Source organism: Oncorhynchus mykiss, chromosome 15 (assembly GCF_013265735.2).
Source record: "Oncorhynchus mykiss isolate Arlee chromosome 15, USDA_OmykA_1.1, whole genome shotgun sequence".
Classification (NCBI taxonomy): domain Eukaryota; kingdom Metazoa; phylum Chordata; class Actinopteri; order Salmoniformes; family Salmonidae; genus Oncorhynchus; species Oncorhynchus mykiss.
In genome coordinates this window covers 5,905,601-5,920,949 of record NC_048579.1, presented here as the reverse complement: position 1 = coordinate 5,920,949, position 15,349 = coordinate 5,905,601, and the positions used below count along the sequence as shown (strand labels likewise).

The 15,349-nt window shown below is 42.0% G+C and overlaps 2 protein-coding genes across 8 annotated transcripts in view; both read right to left on the bottom strand.

Annotated features, from left to right (window-relative positions):
* LOC110489533 (nuclear receptor coactivator 2) overlaps positions 1-6,184 on the bottom strand; it is a 193,084-nt gene extending 186,900 nt beyond the window's left edge. For 2 of the 6 annotated variants that reach the window (XM_036945677.1, XM_036945678.1), the window contains exon 1: positions 5,947-6,184. The gene's annotated coding sequence lies outside the window, so the exon portion shown is untranslated. Of the gene's footprint in view, positions 1-4,733; positions 5,019-5,946 lie in introns of those variants that run through there. The other 4 variants (XM_036945681.1, XM_036945682.1, XM_036945680.1 and 1 more) reach the window with 3 other exon arrangements.
* A 5,878-nt stretch (positions 6,185-12,062) lies between these two features.
* The window catches only part of tram1 (translocation associated membrane protein 1), a 38,479-nt gene continuing 35,192 nt past the window's right edge, over positions 12,063-15,349 (bottom strand). For both annotated transcript variants that reach the window (XM_036945676.1, XM_036945675.1), the window contains exon 11: positions 12,063-15,132. In XM_036945676.1, coding sequence (XP_036801571.1) covers positions 15,062-15,132 — 71 coding nt within the window. In that variant the 3' untranslated portion in view covers positions 12,063-15,061. The remainder of the gene's footprint in view (positions 15,133-15,349) is intronic.

Here is a 15,349-nt window from a genome sequence, read left to right as displayed (position 1 = left end):
TTCAGCCATAGCCAGGATTCAATCTTGTGCCGATCCCAAATCCCCTGTCCTCATCTGCTGAGCTACAGTTCAGGAGCCTATTAAACCCAACAACAACAACAACAAAAAAATCTAAGCTAATTGGTATACGGCAGGGTAGCCTAGTGGTTAGAACGTTGGACTAGTAACCGGAAGGTTGCAAGTTCAAACCCCCGAGCTGACAAGGAACAAATCTGTCGTTCTGCCCCTGAACAGGTAGTTAACCCACTGTTCCTAGCCCTTCATTGAAAATAAGAATTTGTTCTTAACTGACTTGCCTAGTTAAATAAAGGTTAAAAATATATATAAATACAAGGTGTCCAGTAGAGGTCAGTGTTTCAAAGCCACTTTGCGTTGAAGAAAGCACAACGGCAAAAGATATCGAATTTTGCAACAAACAGTTAGAAAAATGTTTTATAAATAAACGATTTGAGTCAAGAAGAGTCATTGCTCGCGTGGTTCTTACTTTGAAACAAGATACCTAGTTTTTTAAAATTATTATTATTATATTTTTACAAAAGATGGTGGCTTCATTGTATGATTTAGGATATTAAAGAAACTAATTTAAAAGTTTAAAACACAATGTAGCCAGTGTTTCAAATAAAACTATTTTACCAATTAATGTAATTATAATTATTTGTGTTGTATTATCTATATGGGAATGCGACACTGTGCCTCCACAAGACGAGACTTAGCTGCTGCTCTACAGACAGAGACACCTGTCAGGTGAGAAACAGAACAGAATATTCACACCAGTGATCCCCAACCTTTGAGTTGAGATCAGAGTCAAAATGCAATTTTTTTACATGACTTAAAAAGCGTAAGTCTATACAAAGCCTATGAATCCTATTAGAAACAGTACTGTAGTAATGAGGTTTTTGCAGTAGGCTACAGGCCCAAAACATTATCACTGTAAAAATGATATAGAGATCAGTTGTTGTGCTGACATTTGAATAATTAGCTTCTTTTTTCCTGGGCCGATGGAGATCTGATGGTCAGACTCAGAGGAGGAAGAGGGCGGCAGACTGAGTAACCAATCAACATCCCCTCGTTCTTCCTTTCCCTCCAATGACAGTGACCGAAAAAGGGACACAGTCACATTATTTCTGCCTCATGCACAAATTCATGTTGTTACTCCTATGGACCAGAGAAAGGGAAATATTTCTCCATATTAAATACACTTTCTTTAGTATTAGTGGTTTGAGTTGTATCAATGCACTTCCTACTCATTCATTACAGCTGCAGTGTTGTTGTCTGGTGAGTAGAAGTAGGGATAACATGCATTTCGTTGGCTTTAAAAAAAAAGTGTTGACAGTACTGAGTAAAAAAAAACAAACATGAACTCACTCATAAAAATAGCAGCGCTATACTGTATTCGTTGACAGTCTCTCTCTCTAGTCATGTTTAGAAACCTCACTGTATCAACTATACTGTATTTGTTGACAGTCTCTCTCTCTAGTCATGTTTAGAAACCTTACTGTATCAACTATACTGTATTCGTTGACAGTCTCTCTCTCTAGTCACGTTTAGAAACCTCACTGTATCAACTATACTGTATTCGTTGACAGTCTCTCTCTCTAGTCATGTTTAGAAACCTCACTGTATCAACTATACTGTATTCGTTGACAGTCTCTCTCTCTAGTCATGTTTAGAAACCTCACTGTATCAACTATACTGTATTCGTTGACAGTCTCTCTCTCTAGTCACGTTTAGAAACCTCACTGTATCAACTATACTGTATTCGTTGACAGTCTCTCTCTAGTCATGTTTAGAAACCTCACTGTATCAACTATACTGTATTTGTTGACAGTCTCTCTCTCTAGTCATGTTTAGAAACCTTACTGTATCAACTATACTGTATTCGTTGACAGTCTCTCTCTCTAGTCACGTTTAGAAACCTCACTGTATCAACTATACTGTATTCGTTGACAGTCTCTCTCTCTAGTCACGTTTAGAAACCTCACCGTATCAACTATACTGTATTCGTTGACAGTCTCTCTATCTAGTCACGTTTAGAAACCTCACCGTATCAACTATACTGTATTCGTTGACAGTCTCTCTATCTAGTCACGTTTAGAAACCTCACCGTATCAACTATACTGTAGCTTTCTTTACACCTGCTACATTACTACAGACACGGTAATCTGAGCCATCCGATTGGCCAGTGGTAAGCCTATGGTGCACTTGATTTGCTCCCCCTGGGCCCGCGGGAAGGCAGAGTTGGTACCTTCTGACATTTGAAATGGTTCAAAATGGGAATACGTCACCTACCCGGTGAGCAGGACAGCTGAATCGAGCGTACCCAAACCAACAGACCGAGATAAATACATTTTAAAAAAAAATAGGACTTATTGTTGTGTTGTTGTTGTTTTTTTTAACAGAAATATTCGGCGATCGACTAGGAATGCCTTGCAGATCACTGTTCTAGTCTAAGTCTAAGTAATGTCCAGAGAGGTTGATGTTTTGGAAGCCACAGCGGGATCCACTGACTGAGAGATCAAACAAAGCTTTGTACATCATTTATCACGTGGTAACTGCTTGTAAACTTTGCTTGGGGATTGAATTAAACTTTTAACTCACTTTTACATATTAACAAAAGAACATTGGATCCTTAATTTGATAGTTAGCCAATAACTACTAGAGCATTTTTTTTTTTTTTTACAATCACTGCTTGAGAAATACAAAAATGATCTAAAATAGAATCGCTCAAAATTCGATACTAGTGTGCTACGATTTCAGGAGAGAGTTCTCTGGCGTGTTACGTTCCCCAGCAAGAAAGCCAAAACTGTTGCTCAAACAACTGGGAGCTAACAAAGAGTCACTGACAACAGCCAAAACTAAACATGGTGGGGGGGGGGGGGGGGGGGGTTGAAAGACACTTATGGGGGGTGTCCACTGAAAGTTGCCTAGCAACAACAACTGAGACCTAAAAGACCCCCACCATGAGGAGCCCACTAAATTTGCTAAGAGGCAAAGAGGCAAAACAAAAGAGGCAAAACAAAAGAAAAACCCACACCAAACGTAAAAGACAGGAAGCAAACCAAAAAGGATTTGTTTGTCAAGAAATAAAAACAGGAAGCGCCAACTAAAAAGGTGTTTAAACCTCCACACCTCCAAATCTACACAGACAACTGGAGCACTGGGCCACTAGTGTGGGAGCTCCGGTATCAAATCAATGGTTGTCACTAGTTACCACAGCGTCGGCCATCATTATGACTTTGTGGCTGTGGTAATTAGTGACAACCTGTACGGTATCAATCGTTCCATCACTATGCCAGGCCTGTCAACTTTTGAAGAAAGTTTGGAGTGAGATTTTCATTGCCCCCTGGCACAACCCTCAGATGCTGGGTTCCCCTTATAACGGTTTACTGTTTCAAAGCTCATTTCCTGCCATTCTACATATTTTGACATGGCTTTGGTTCTACAGTATACTGCTGTTACTGTCTCTATCTACCAGGGTGTAATTGTTTTTTAAAAATTAATTTAAAAATTTAAAATAAACACAGGTCAAGTGTATTCGGGGTGGTTTGAACATTAAACGAAAACTCCAAATTCGACGCCTTTGTTACTGTGAGATGTTTTGGGAATTATGTTTAATTTTAAGTATGCTAATATTTTTTTATCTACATTTTTGAGGTGGTTTGACACATTATTCAGACAGTAATGAAACGAGATGGGGAAATGGGGAGGCCGGGGAAAAAGACGGGGGGGGGGGGTGATTCCGGGGGAAAAAAACAATGGGATGATTGGAAGCAGCCTTTTCCTTGTCACAGCCTAAATGGTATCACCAAACAAGGGGACTAATGCAAGTGGGGACTAAATCAACTTTCGTACATGCTGTCAAAAGGCTGCATTCTGTAATAGGGACAGGAGTAACAGCGAAGTTTGTTTTACAACATTGTACATAAAATAGCGCTACCTTGGGTTTTATTTTACAGTTGTATAAACTCCGCGGAGAACGTTCTCTCTCTCTCTCCATTCAGCGCCACTCTAATCTTGAGGGGCGTTTCTGTAAAACGCCATCCAATCCCCTTGATCCTTTACATAACTAGACCAATCATATGCTTCAATGTGCCAGAGTTCAAAGTGCTGTGGCAAGACCGGACAGAGGATCCCCTCTTGCAACCTGGTCTCATAGACTAGAGGTAACATAGTAAATGTAAATCTGGAATCTCAAATGAGTATGGTACAATATGTTAATGTTTAGGATGGTTACAGGAAGTTACTTAAGACAAAAATTAAAGCAGGTTGGTTGTAGTGGATGGGTGTTTCACGCAAATGTCTAACAACCCAAAGGTTGCATGTTCGGCTCTAATCCCAGACAACTATAGCATTTGCACTATTTAGAAACTACTAAGCATGTTTTTAGCTACTTTACAACTACTTAGCGTGTTAGCTAACCCTTCACCTAATATTAACCCTTTTAGCTAACCCTAGCCATTTTAGCTAACCATTCCACTAACCTTAAGCCTAACCTTAACACCTAGCCAAGAGATAATGTTAGCATTAGCCACCTAGCTAACATTAGCAAAAACAAATTGGAATTCGTAACATATCTTATGTTTTGCAAATTCGTAACATTTGTATATTTTACGAACCCATAACATGTTGCACAAACTGAAATTCATAACATATATCAAATGATTGCTGAACGTCCACTAATTAATACATATCATCTGAACTTAACATAAGTGAAATAACCACATTTTACGTACATAATAATACGAAATTCTCTGAGACCAGGGTGGCTCGTGATGTTTAAATGCAAGCGCAGATGCTCCGATTTCAAAACGATGTGGAGGACAGCTGAAAAGAAAACGCACTGACTGTACAATTGAGTCATTCGAAAAAGCTAAGAAAAAAAGCGGTACTTTTCAATGCGTTTAAGATTTAAGAGGTGTGGCGTGAGAAGAGGATCAAATGCATGAGAGCTCGGCAGCTCTGTTCCGCACGTCATCATACTACGCAACCTCGCCTGCGTAGATTGTAAATAGGTCATTAAAACCCACTTTCTAAAAAATAAATGACATGTAGGCTACCCACCCCCTTTCTACCCGGGTGGAGAGAGAGAAACGCAGCAGGAACGTTCCCTTAAAGTGGGTGGTGGAACAGTCCTGGGGGTGGGGGTGGAACAGTCCTGGGGGGGGGGGGGGGGGGGGGGGGTGGAACAGTCCTGGGGGGGGGGGTCCGACATCATCACTAGACTGACTTGGTGAGATTCCACTGGAACTCTGCACCACTTCGTGGCCCATTCAGTTTCACACCCCTATTGAGAAATACCACTGGTGTAACGTTGCAACTTTTCCACATTGTAGCGAAGCAAGCTTTGCACGATGCAGAAAGAAAGCTGACTCACTAAAGTCACTGATATAGGGAGCATTACGTAAACAAAGTTGTTTACCTTTTTATTTATATTTACGCTAAGGGTGATTCGTGGATATGAGCAATCCGATCACTGCTCTGCATTTAAAAGCCCGCTGTAAACACTAAAGTTAAATAGCCAAGGAGAGAGAGGGTCTCTGAAAACATTCACAATGCCCACTGTTGTAACTAGCTAATGGCTGGCTAGCGCTATTGGATCCGTGAACTTCAGTCACTGACAACAAGCACACTCAGAAAGATAAAAGTATTCCCCGGTGCACGAAATACATTCATGCAAAAGAACTACCAAGCACGGAAACGAGTAGTGAAAATAGATCAAGTGCGGCAAGGTAAAGGAATATACCATTTTAAAAACACGTCTGTTTTAGTGATCTAGCTTCCCCGGTGGTAGCCGACGCTAGCAGTCAGCGCTGCCTTGCTCCGCAAGCTAACGTACCGACACTGTTTCAGATATTAAATCCCTCGCAAAAAAATGTAGGACACGGAATTGCACGTCAAGAAACAAGCGAATCAACCAAAACAACAAAAGCCCACATGCGTACTTACGATGTGAAACTTTCCGTCGCTCGTGCTCTTGTTAAATCCTGTTTGTTTAATCAACCCGGTCTGACCTTCGGTTGGGAGGAACAGCTATAGTGCGAGCTAAATGTGCTGCGGCCATGTTCCTCTCTGACTGCTCTGTGCTGGCTGAAACCCCGATGCTGACTGGCTGCTTGTTTATCTCGCTAGAAAGCCTCCCCCACACATCATATCACGGCACCACAGAGCCAGGAGCCAGTCGGTTAGCAGGGGGGGGTCTCTCTCCGGTATGGAAGACAGCGAACAAACAGCAACAACCCATCCAAGTGATGATATAGCGCGGAGAGAAACACCCGTGATTTAGCTAGTTAATCAAAGAGGATAGAATACGAAATGCATAGTTATTTAAGATGACTTGACAGCATAGATAGACTATAGCCCTAACACATTGCTTTAGCCATAACCTATTTAATCTACTTACAGCAACATGTAGTCTAAATACAACTATTCAGTTATATATTTATTATTAAGGATCCCCCAGATATATTCCTAGCGAGTAATATCACGGGTAGTTATTACACAAATAGTAAACATATCTTATTTTGTTTTATTGTGAATAGTTTCGATTAGGAACATGGGGTAAACATGTCAGATGATGACCATTGCTGCAGATGAAGGATTCATGTCAAATGGCACCCTATATTCCCTCTATAGTTGCACTAGATTTCACAAAGGCCCCTATAGGTTCCTGGTCCAAGTAGTGCACTAAAATAGGTTGTCATTTGGGATGCAGGGGAAAGGAAATTGATGAGCAAAGCAGAAAGAACCAGAGAGGATTCTAGAGTCTGACTCAGGTCTTGTGCAGAGAGGACTGCATGCTCAGGTCGCAGAGTGCGTGGACACACACACACACACACACACACACATTTTAAAAAACTGTTTTTGAATCCACAAATCACACTGCTGTAATGAATGATACACACACACACACACACACACGCACACACTGAAACCAGAGACACAAATTTGTCTGATACTCAATAATCAACACATCCTCCTACAAGTAGTCACGAACTAAAGGCTCACGTGAGCAACAGGGCATGAATGCAGCTCTTCTCAGTGAATGAAGATACCACGGTCGTCATCGCAGAGCAGACTAGACCTTGGACAGGAGACAGCAAAACATTCCTCCTCCTCCTCGTCTCGTTTGATAGCAAGAGCGTAATAACAAACGTATGCTTAAATATCTGGCCTCCCTATTCCCTTCACAGTGCCCTACTTTTGACCAGGGCCCATATGGTTGTGCACTCTATAGGGATTAGGGTTCCATTTTGGACACACACACACACACAGGGGTGTCACTTCTATGTTAATAAGGTACATGTGCTGTTGTCTTTTTGAGACACAGACAAGCATACACTGCTTCAGTACAGAAACAAGCTTTAAGTCTGTCATGGACACGAGCCAATCAGTCACTCCAGACAGACGTTTGTTCCCTATAATAGTGTGCACTACTGTTGACCAAGGGCCCAAGTGGTGCACTACGTAGGGTGCCATGTAGTGCAATGTGTAGGGAATAGAGTGCCATTTAAGGACTCACAAGGGCTCCCGAGTGGCGCAAGCGGTCTAAGGCACTGCATCTCAGTGGTAAAGGCGTCACTACAAACCCTGGTTCGACCCCGGGCTGTATCACAGCTGGCCGTCGTTGTAAATAAGAATTTGTTCTGAACTGACTCGCCTGGTTAAATAAAGGTTCCTACGATTCTTCTGTTTATTTTTGCAACGTCACTTTGGTCCGCTGGGGAGATTCGTAGAAATGAGGGTAAAGTAACAATTGTCTGTGGATAAACATGTGGCTTAATTAAGTACCTCTCCTTCAAGTCCTTATCTTACTACAACAATTCTAGCTGAATCAGCTTTCTACTTACAACCGCTAAATGGAATTATTTCAACACATAGGCCTCCTGAATAGCATCACCAGTATCAAAACCACTGCTATTACATAATATTAAGATATTAGGCCACCTTGATTCCTGTGATAATGGTCTACTGACCAATTAAATATAGGCCACATTTGCATAAACTGAAGATTTTCCAATTAAATTGACTAAATTGTGCTGGTTATCTTAGGACTTTATATTTCAATGTTTTAACCTAAACACTTGATTGGGAAATTATACACCGAACAAAAATATAAACACAACATGTAAAGTGTTGGTCCCATGTTTCATGAGCTGAAATAAAAGATCCCGGAAATGTTGCGCACAAAAAGCTTGTTAGTGAGACAATCTCATTTACCAAGATAATCCATCCACCTGACAGGTGTGGCATATCAAGAATCGTATTAAACAGCAGGATCATTACACAGGTGCACCTTGTGCTGGGGGACAATAAAATGGCCAATTGGAAATGTGCAGTTTTGTCACACAACACAATACCACAGATGTCTGAAGTTTCGAGGGAGCGTGTAATTGGCATGCTGACTACAGGAATGTCCACCAGAGCTGTTGCCAGAGAATTGAATGTTCATTTCTCTACCATAAGCCACCTCCAACATGGTTTTATAGAATTTGGCTGTACGTCCAACTGGCCTCAAAACCACAGACCACGTGTAACCACGACAACCACAGACCATGTGTATGGCATCGTGTGGGTGAGCGGTATTGCTGATGTCAACGTTGTGAACAGAGTGCCCCATGATATAGGTGGGGTGATGGTATGGGCAGGTATAAGCTACGGACAATGAACATAATTACATTTTATCGATGCCAATTTGAATGCCCAGAGATTCCGTGACGAGATCCTGAGGCCCATTGTCGTGCCATTCATCCTCCATCACCTCATGTTTCAGCATGATAATGCACGGACCCATGTTGCAAGGATCTGTACACAATTCCTAGAAGCTGAAAATGTCCCAGTTCTTCCATGGCCTGCATATATCACCAGACATGTCAACCCATTGAGCATGTTTGGGATGCTCTGGATTGAGGTGTACAAAGGCATGTTCCAGTTCCCACCAATATATCCAGCAACTTTCGCACAGCCATTGAAGAGGAGTGGGGACAACATTCCAACAGGCCACAATCAACAACCTGATCAACTCTATGTGAAGGAGATGTGTCGCGCTGCATGAGGCAAATGGTGGTCACACCAGATACTGACTGGTTTTCTGATCCACAGCCCTACTTTTGGTTTTAAAAGGTATCTCAAATCTAATGTTATTTGTCCCATGCGCCGAATACAATGGGTGTAGACCTTACAGTGAAATGCTGACTTACAAGCCCCTAACCAACAGCTGTAGACCTTACAGTGAAATGCTGACTTACAAGCCCCTAACCAACAGCTGTAGACCTTACAGTGAAATGCTGACTTACAAGCCCCTAACCAACAGCTGTAGACCTTACAGTGAAATGCTGACTTACAAGCCCCTAACCAACAGCTGTAGACCTTACAGTGAAATGCTGACTTACAAGCCCCTAACCAACAGCTGTAGACCTTACAGTGAAATGCTGAATTACAAGCCCTTAACCAACAGCTGTAGACCTTACAGTGAAATGCTGACTTACAAGCCCCTAACCAACAGCTGTAGACCTTACAGTGAAATGCTGACTTACAAGCCCCTAACCAACAGCTGTAGACCTTACAGTGAAATGCTGACTTACAAGCCCCTAACCAACAGCTGTAGACCTTACAGTGAAATGCTGAATTACAAGCCCTTAACCAACAATGCAGTTTAAAGAAACATACAGTGCCTTGCGAAAGTATTCGGCCCCCTTGAACTTTGCGACCTTTTGCCACATTTCAGGCTTCAAACATAAAGATATAAAACTGTATTTTTTTGTGAAGAATCAACAACAAGTGGGACACAATCATGAAGTGGAACGACATTTATTGGATATTTCAAACTTTTTTAACAAATCAAAAACTGAAAAATTGGGCGTGTTAAAGTTACGTTAAAGTTAAGTTAAGTTAAAGTGACTCTGAATAGATAATAACAAGAGAGTAGCAGCAGGGTAAAAGAAGAAGTTCAGAAGTCTTAAGGCTTTGGGGGTAGAAGCTGTTAAGAAGCCTTTTGGACCTAGACTTGGTGCTCCGGTACCGCTTACCGTGGGGTAGCATAGAGAACAGTCTATGACTGGGGTGGCTGGAGTTTTTGACAATTTTTAGGGCCTTCCTCTGACACTGCCTGGTATAGAGGTCCTGGATGGCAGGAAGCTTGGCCCCAGTGATGTACTGGGCCATACGCATTACCCTCTGTAGTGCCTTGCAGTCGGAGGCCAAGCAGTTGCCCTACCAGGCAGTGATGCAACCCGTCAGGATGCTCTCGATGGTGCAGCTGTAGAACCTTTTGAGGATCTGGGGACCTATGCCAAATCTTTTCAGTCTCCTGAATGGGAATAGGCTTTGTCGTGCCCTCTTCAGGACTGTCATGGTGTGTTTGGACCATGTTAGTTTGTTGGTGATGTGGACACCAAGGAACTTGAAGCTCTCAGCCTGCTCCCCACTACAGCCCGTCGATGAGAATGGGGACGTGCTCAGTCCTAGTCCACAATCAACTCCTTTGTCTTGATCACGTTGAGGGAGAGGTTGTTGTCCTGGCAGCAACGTCCAGGTCTCTGACCTCCCCCCTATAGGCTGTCTTGTCGTTGTCAGTGATCATGATCTACCACTGTTGTCGTCTACAAATGTAATGATGGTGTTGGAGTTGTGCCTGGCCGTACAGTCATGAGTGAACATGGAGTACAGGAGGGGACTGAGCACGCACCCCTGGGGGGCCCCCGTGTTGAGGATCAGCGTGGCAGATGTGTTGTTACCTATCCTTACCACCTGGGGGCGGCCCGTCAGGAAGTCCAGGATCCAGTTGCAGAGGGAGGTGTTTAGTCCCAGGGTCCTTAGCTTAGTGATGAGCTTTGAGGGTACTATGATGTTGAATGCTCAGCTGTAGTCAATGAACAGCATTCTCACATAGGTGTTCCTTTTGTCCAGGTGGGAAAGGGCAGTGTGGAGTGCAATAGAGATTGCATCGTCTGTGGATCTGTTGGGGAGGTATGCAAATTAGAGTTGGTCTAGGGTTTCTGGGAGAATGGTGTTGATGTGAGCCATGACAAGCCTTTCGAAGCATTTCATGGCTACAGACGTGAGTTGCTACGGGTCGGTAGTCATTTAGGAAGGTTACCTAATTGTTCTAATTGAACAGGGACTAACTATGTGACTAACAAATACCCTTATCCCTGAACAAGGCAGTTAACCCACTGTTCTCTGGGCGCCGATGACGTGGATGTCGATTATGGCAGCCCCCAGCACCTCCTCTGATTCAGAGGGGTTGGGTTAAATGCAGAAGACACGTTTCAGTTGAAGGCATTCAGTTGTACAACTGACTTGGTATCACGCTTTCCTGGTCAGGAAATCTGTAGATTAGGGCCTAATTCATTTTTCTCAGTTAACCAATTTCCTAATATGAACTGTAACTCAGTAAAAGCTTTAAAAATGTTCCATGTTGCATTTATATTTTTGTTCAGTATTTATTTCAGTTCACAACCAAATTGCATGTCTTTGACAGCAGGTTGTGTGAACCGTAGCTCCACCGTGTGGTTGGCAGTGGTACAGCAGGGATTTAGTTTGTTTCAACCAATGATTTATATATGCATACTAGATGACTTACAGTGGGCGCTGTTTTGAAGTCGTGGCACCTCCATCTTTGTACTCCCCAACTGTTGTAAAACATATTTGAAGCTGTAGAAATGCATGTCAACTTTATAAAAACATTTTTTCCATCTATTCTATTAGACACCTGAATGTGTAACCTTAAATTATATTATACGAGCTAAATGTAAAAATAAAGTATCATTTTTTAGGAAGTTCTAATGTCCCCACAACAACAAATGTACTTTTGATGTAATTTTGGCCTTGACACATTTAATTGCATGACTGTAGAATTCCATTAATTTCTATGGAGGACTGCTCCATCTGGGGAGTTCCAATATGGCCGACCAGTGGCTTCCAAGCCTCTCATTGGCCAATACATAACATTAGCATTCCAGGGTAGCAATATGGCCGACCAGTGGCTTCCAAGCCTCTCATTGGCCAATACATAACATTAGCATTCCAGGGTTTATATACATCACTAGTTTCAGCTCATGAACTTTGACCTCTAGTTAAAGTTTATTCATTGGCGTTTGCGTTCATTCCAAAGATGATTGTTTCTCATAATATAGTTTACATATAAATACAATTATAGTTATGTTCTTAAAGAACTACAAAATGAATAAACATTCCATTTAACAGTTTGGTCATTTAGCATCCATCTTACATCAGGCAGTGCATTCAAAAGGTAGGTAACAACCACATATCACCGTCAAACATTACACAACGTCACTACATCGGCATATTTCTACCAAAATACCATCTCAGTTCAATTAAAATTGGACACATTTCTTTCCGTGTAAATGATTTAATGGCAACGAGTGAGCATGTTAAAGGAAAGAAAGATCCTGTCATGGTGAGAGCTCTGATTTGGCACGTTCCGTTAAAGTAAAAGGAGGGATAAAATGGAAAAAAACACAACATTTCCTCATTCATAACATCAAATTATATTCCCATGGACATGTTCAAAAGGAGACAAAATACAGTCCCAAATGGCACCCTATTCCCTATATATATAGTGAACTACTTTAGACCAGGGCCCTTAGGTACTCTACTGGACATAGGACAGCAATATAAAGAGAATAGGTTGCCATTTGAAACAGACAGTGACAAACACAAACCACTCGGGGTTTGTTGACCAAAAAGTAGGCCTCAAGTCCATATTCTCCAACAAAGAAAGCAACACTAATATTAATAACACTAAATATGTCCTCTAATAACCTGATAGGATCCTCAGCACTTATATTAAAAAAAAGCCAAACAGATTTTGGCTTTGCAGGCTCTTGAATGAAGGCAGCCAATCGCCAATGGCAACCATTTTTTTTCACTAGGGTTGTGCATCCTAAAGTGGCACCCTATTCCCTATGTAGTGCACTACTTTTCACCTGATCCCATAGTGGCTCTTGTGCACTATATAGGGAATAGGGTGGCATTTTGGGATGCTACACCAATAATTATTTTCTCCCTTCACAGTGACCACTGATCCTGCCATTGACTGGGTTTGGGGGGGGAAACGGACTTATCCAACCTTGTTAGATCAGTGATTACTTCAGCAAAGGAAAGGCCACAGGATGCATTAACAAAACTCAACAGGGGTCAGGCCTTTTTTACAGCACCAAAGCAAAAGGCTTGAAACAACAACAACAACAACAACAACAAAAAGTCAAACTACTCTAGAATGGCTTCCTATCCTCATTCCCGTTCCTTCATTCTCACTGCCAGTGTCCTGAAAGAATGACTGTGACTCAAATGGGACCCTGTTCCCTATGTAGTACCCTAATTTTGACCACGGCCATACATCTCTGGTCAATAGTGGAGCACTATGTAGGGAATAGGGTGCCATTTGAGAAGCACACAAACTGGTAGGTTAAAGCAATACGGTGGAACCAATGAAACCCATCCATTCCAATCAACCAATGAAACCCATCCATTCCGATCAACCAATTAAACCCATCCATTCCGATCAACCAATGAAACCCATCCATTCCAATCAACCAATGAAACCCATCCATTCCGATCAACCAATGAAACCCATCCATTCCAATCAACCAATGAAACCCATCCATTCCGATCAACCAATGAAACCCATCCATTCCAATCAACCAATGAAACCCATCCATTCCAATCAACCAATGAAACCCATCCATTCCAATCAACCAATTAAACCCATCCATTCCAATCAACCAATTAAACCCATCCATTCCAATCAACCAATTAAACCCCATCCATTCCAATCAACCAATTAAACCCCATCCATTCCAATCAACCAATTAAACCCATCCATTCCAATCAACCAATTAAACCCATCCATTCCAATCAACCAATTAAACCCATCCATTCCAATCAACCAACCAATTAAACCCATCCATTCCAATCAACCAATTAAACCCATCCATTCCAATCAACCAACCAATTAAACCCATCCATTCCAATCAACCAATTAAACCCATCCATTCCAATCAACCAATTAAACCCCATCCATTCCAATCAACCAATTAAACCCATCCATTCCAATCAACCAATTAAACCCCATCCATTCCAATCAACCAATTAAACCCATCCATTCCAATCAACCAATTAAACCCATCCATTCCAATCAACCAATTAAACCCATCCATTCCAATCAACCAATTAAACCCATCCATTCCAATCAACCAATTAAACCCATCCATTCCAACCAACCAATTAAACCCATCCATTCCAATCAACCAATTAAACCTATCCATTCTAGAAACGTGCCTGTGTTGATGAAAAAAAGAAAGAAGAAAGCCCCCCACAAAAAAAAAAAAAAAACAGGAAATGAGGTCATTTAAAAATAGGTCAGCAGGTGCATTTCTCCTCAGGCGGTTCCAAATAAATGGGACTGAATCAAGAAGACCTTTTGTTAAACAAACAGCACATGTCACAGGATACAGTCTGATAAATAACATCTCTGGCTTGGGGGGGTGGGGGTGTACTGAGATACTGAGCTTATATCATTCCTGACATTTTAAATCTGCACATCCTGTACAGTCTATGAATAGGCACTTCTAAATAAGTTCTTTGTTCGATTTGTTCTTTCATGGTTTCCTTTCGCTGTAATAATGACACAGCAGTGTCACAATGATTCTGGGAATGGTCAGCACTGGAGATTGGCAACAAGCAGATGAGGCCAAGATGCATTCTGGATCTTGTAGTCCTGTTGGAAGGAGTTGTCCTCCTTTAGTAGCTGTCGTAGATGAACAGTCCCAAATGAAACCCCCTTGAGTGGATCTGAGATGATGATATGACAGGTGTAATCAATATGGGCTTAGTACAACTCGGCTCTCTTGATATTCTAGGTGGAAGTTTCACCACATTGCTTGAATCAATCATTTCCTCTTAGATCTCTACAAGGGTCTAGGGATGGATTTGGGATTGGGCCATAGACCGCATACAGAGCAGTGGAATGAGAAGGCTGGATGCTGCCTGAAGGGGATTGGTTGGAGGAACTGAGAAGGGGGTGGTGGGGGGGGGTAGTTTACGAAGACTTCTCTTTCTTTGCTCTCGGCGAATCGGCTCCGTTGGAACTCACTCCGTTCACTCCATTGGCTGCCAAGGACAGAGGATGAAGTCAATGTTCTTGGAGCAAACAACAGATGAAGAAAAGGAAACACAAAGCCAAACTACCCAGCTCTACTTGCAGTATTAACGCCAGTTTTAACCCTAACAAACATATTCAAGGGGCGGCAGGTAGCCTAGTGGTTAGAGCTTTGGACTAGTAACCGAAAGGTTGCTAGATTGAATCCCCCGAGCTGACAAGGTAAAC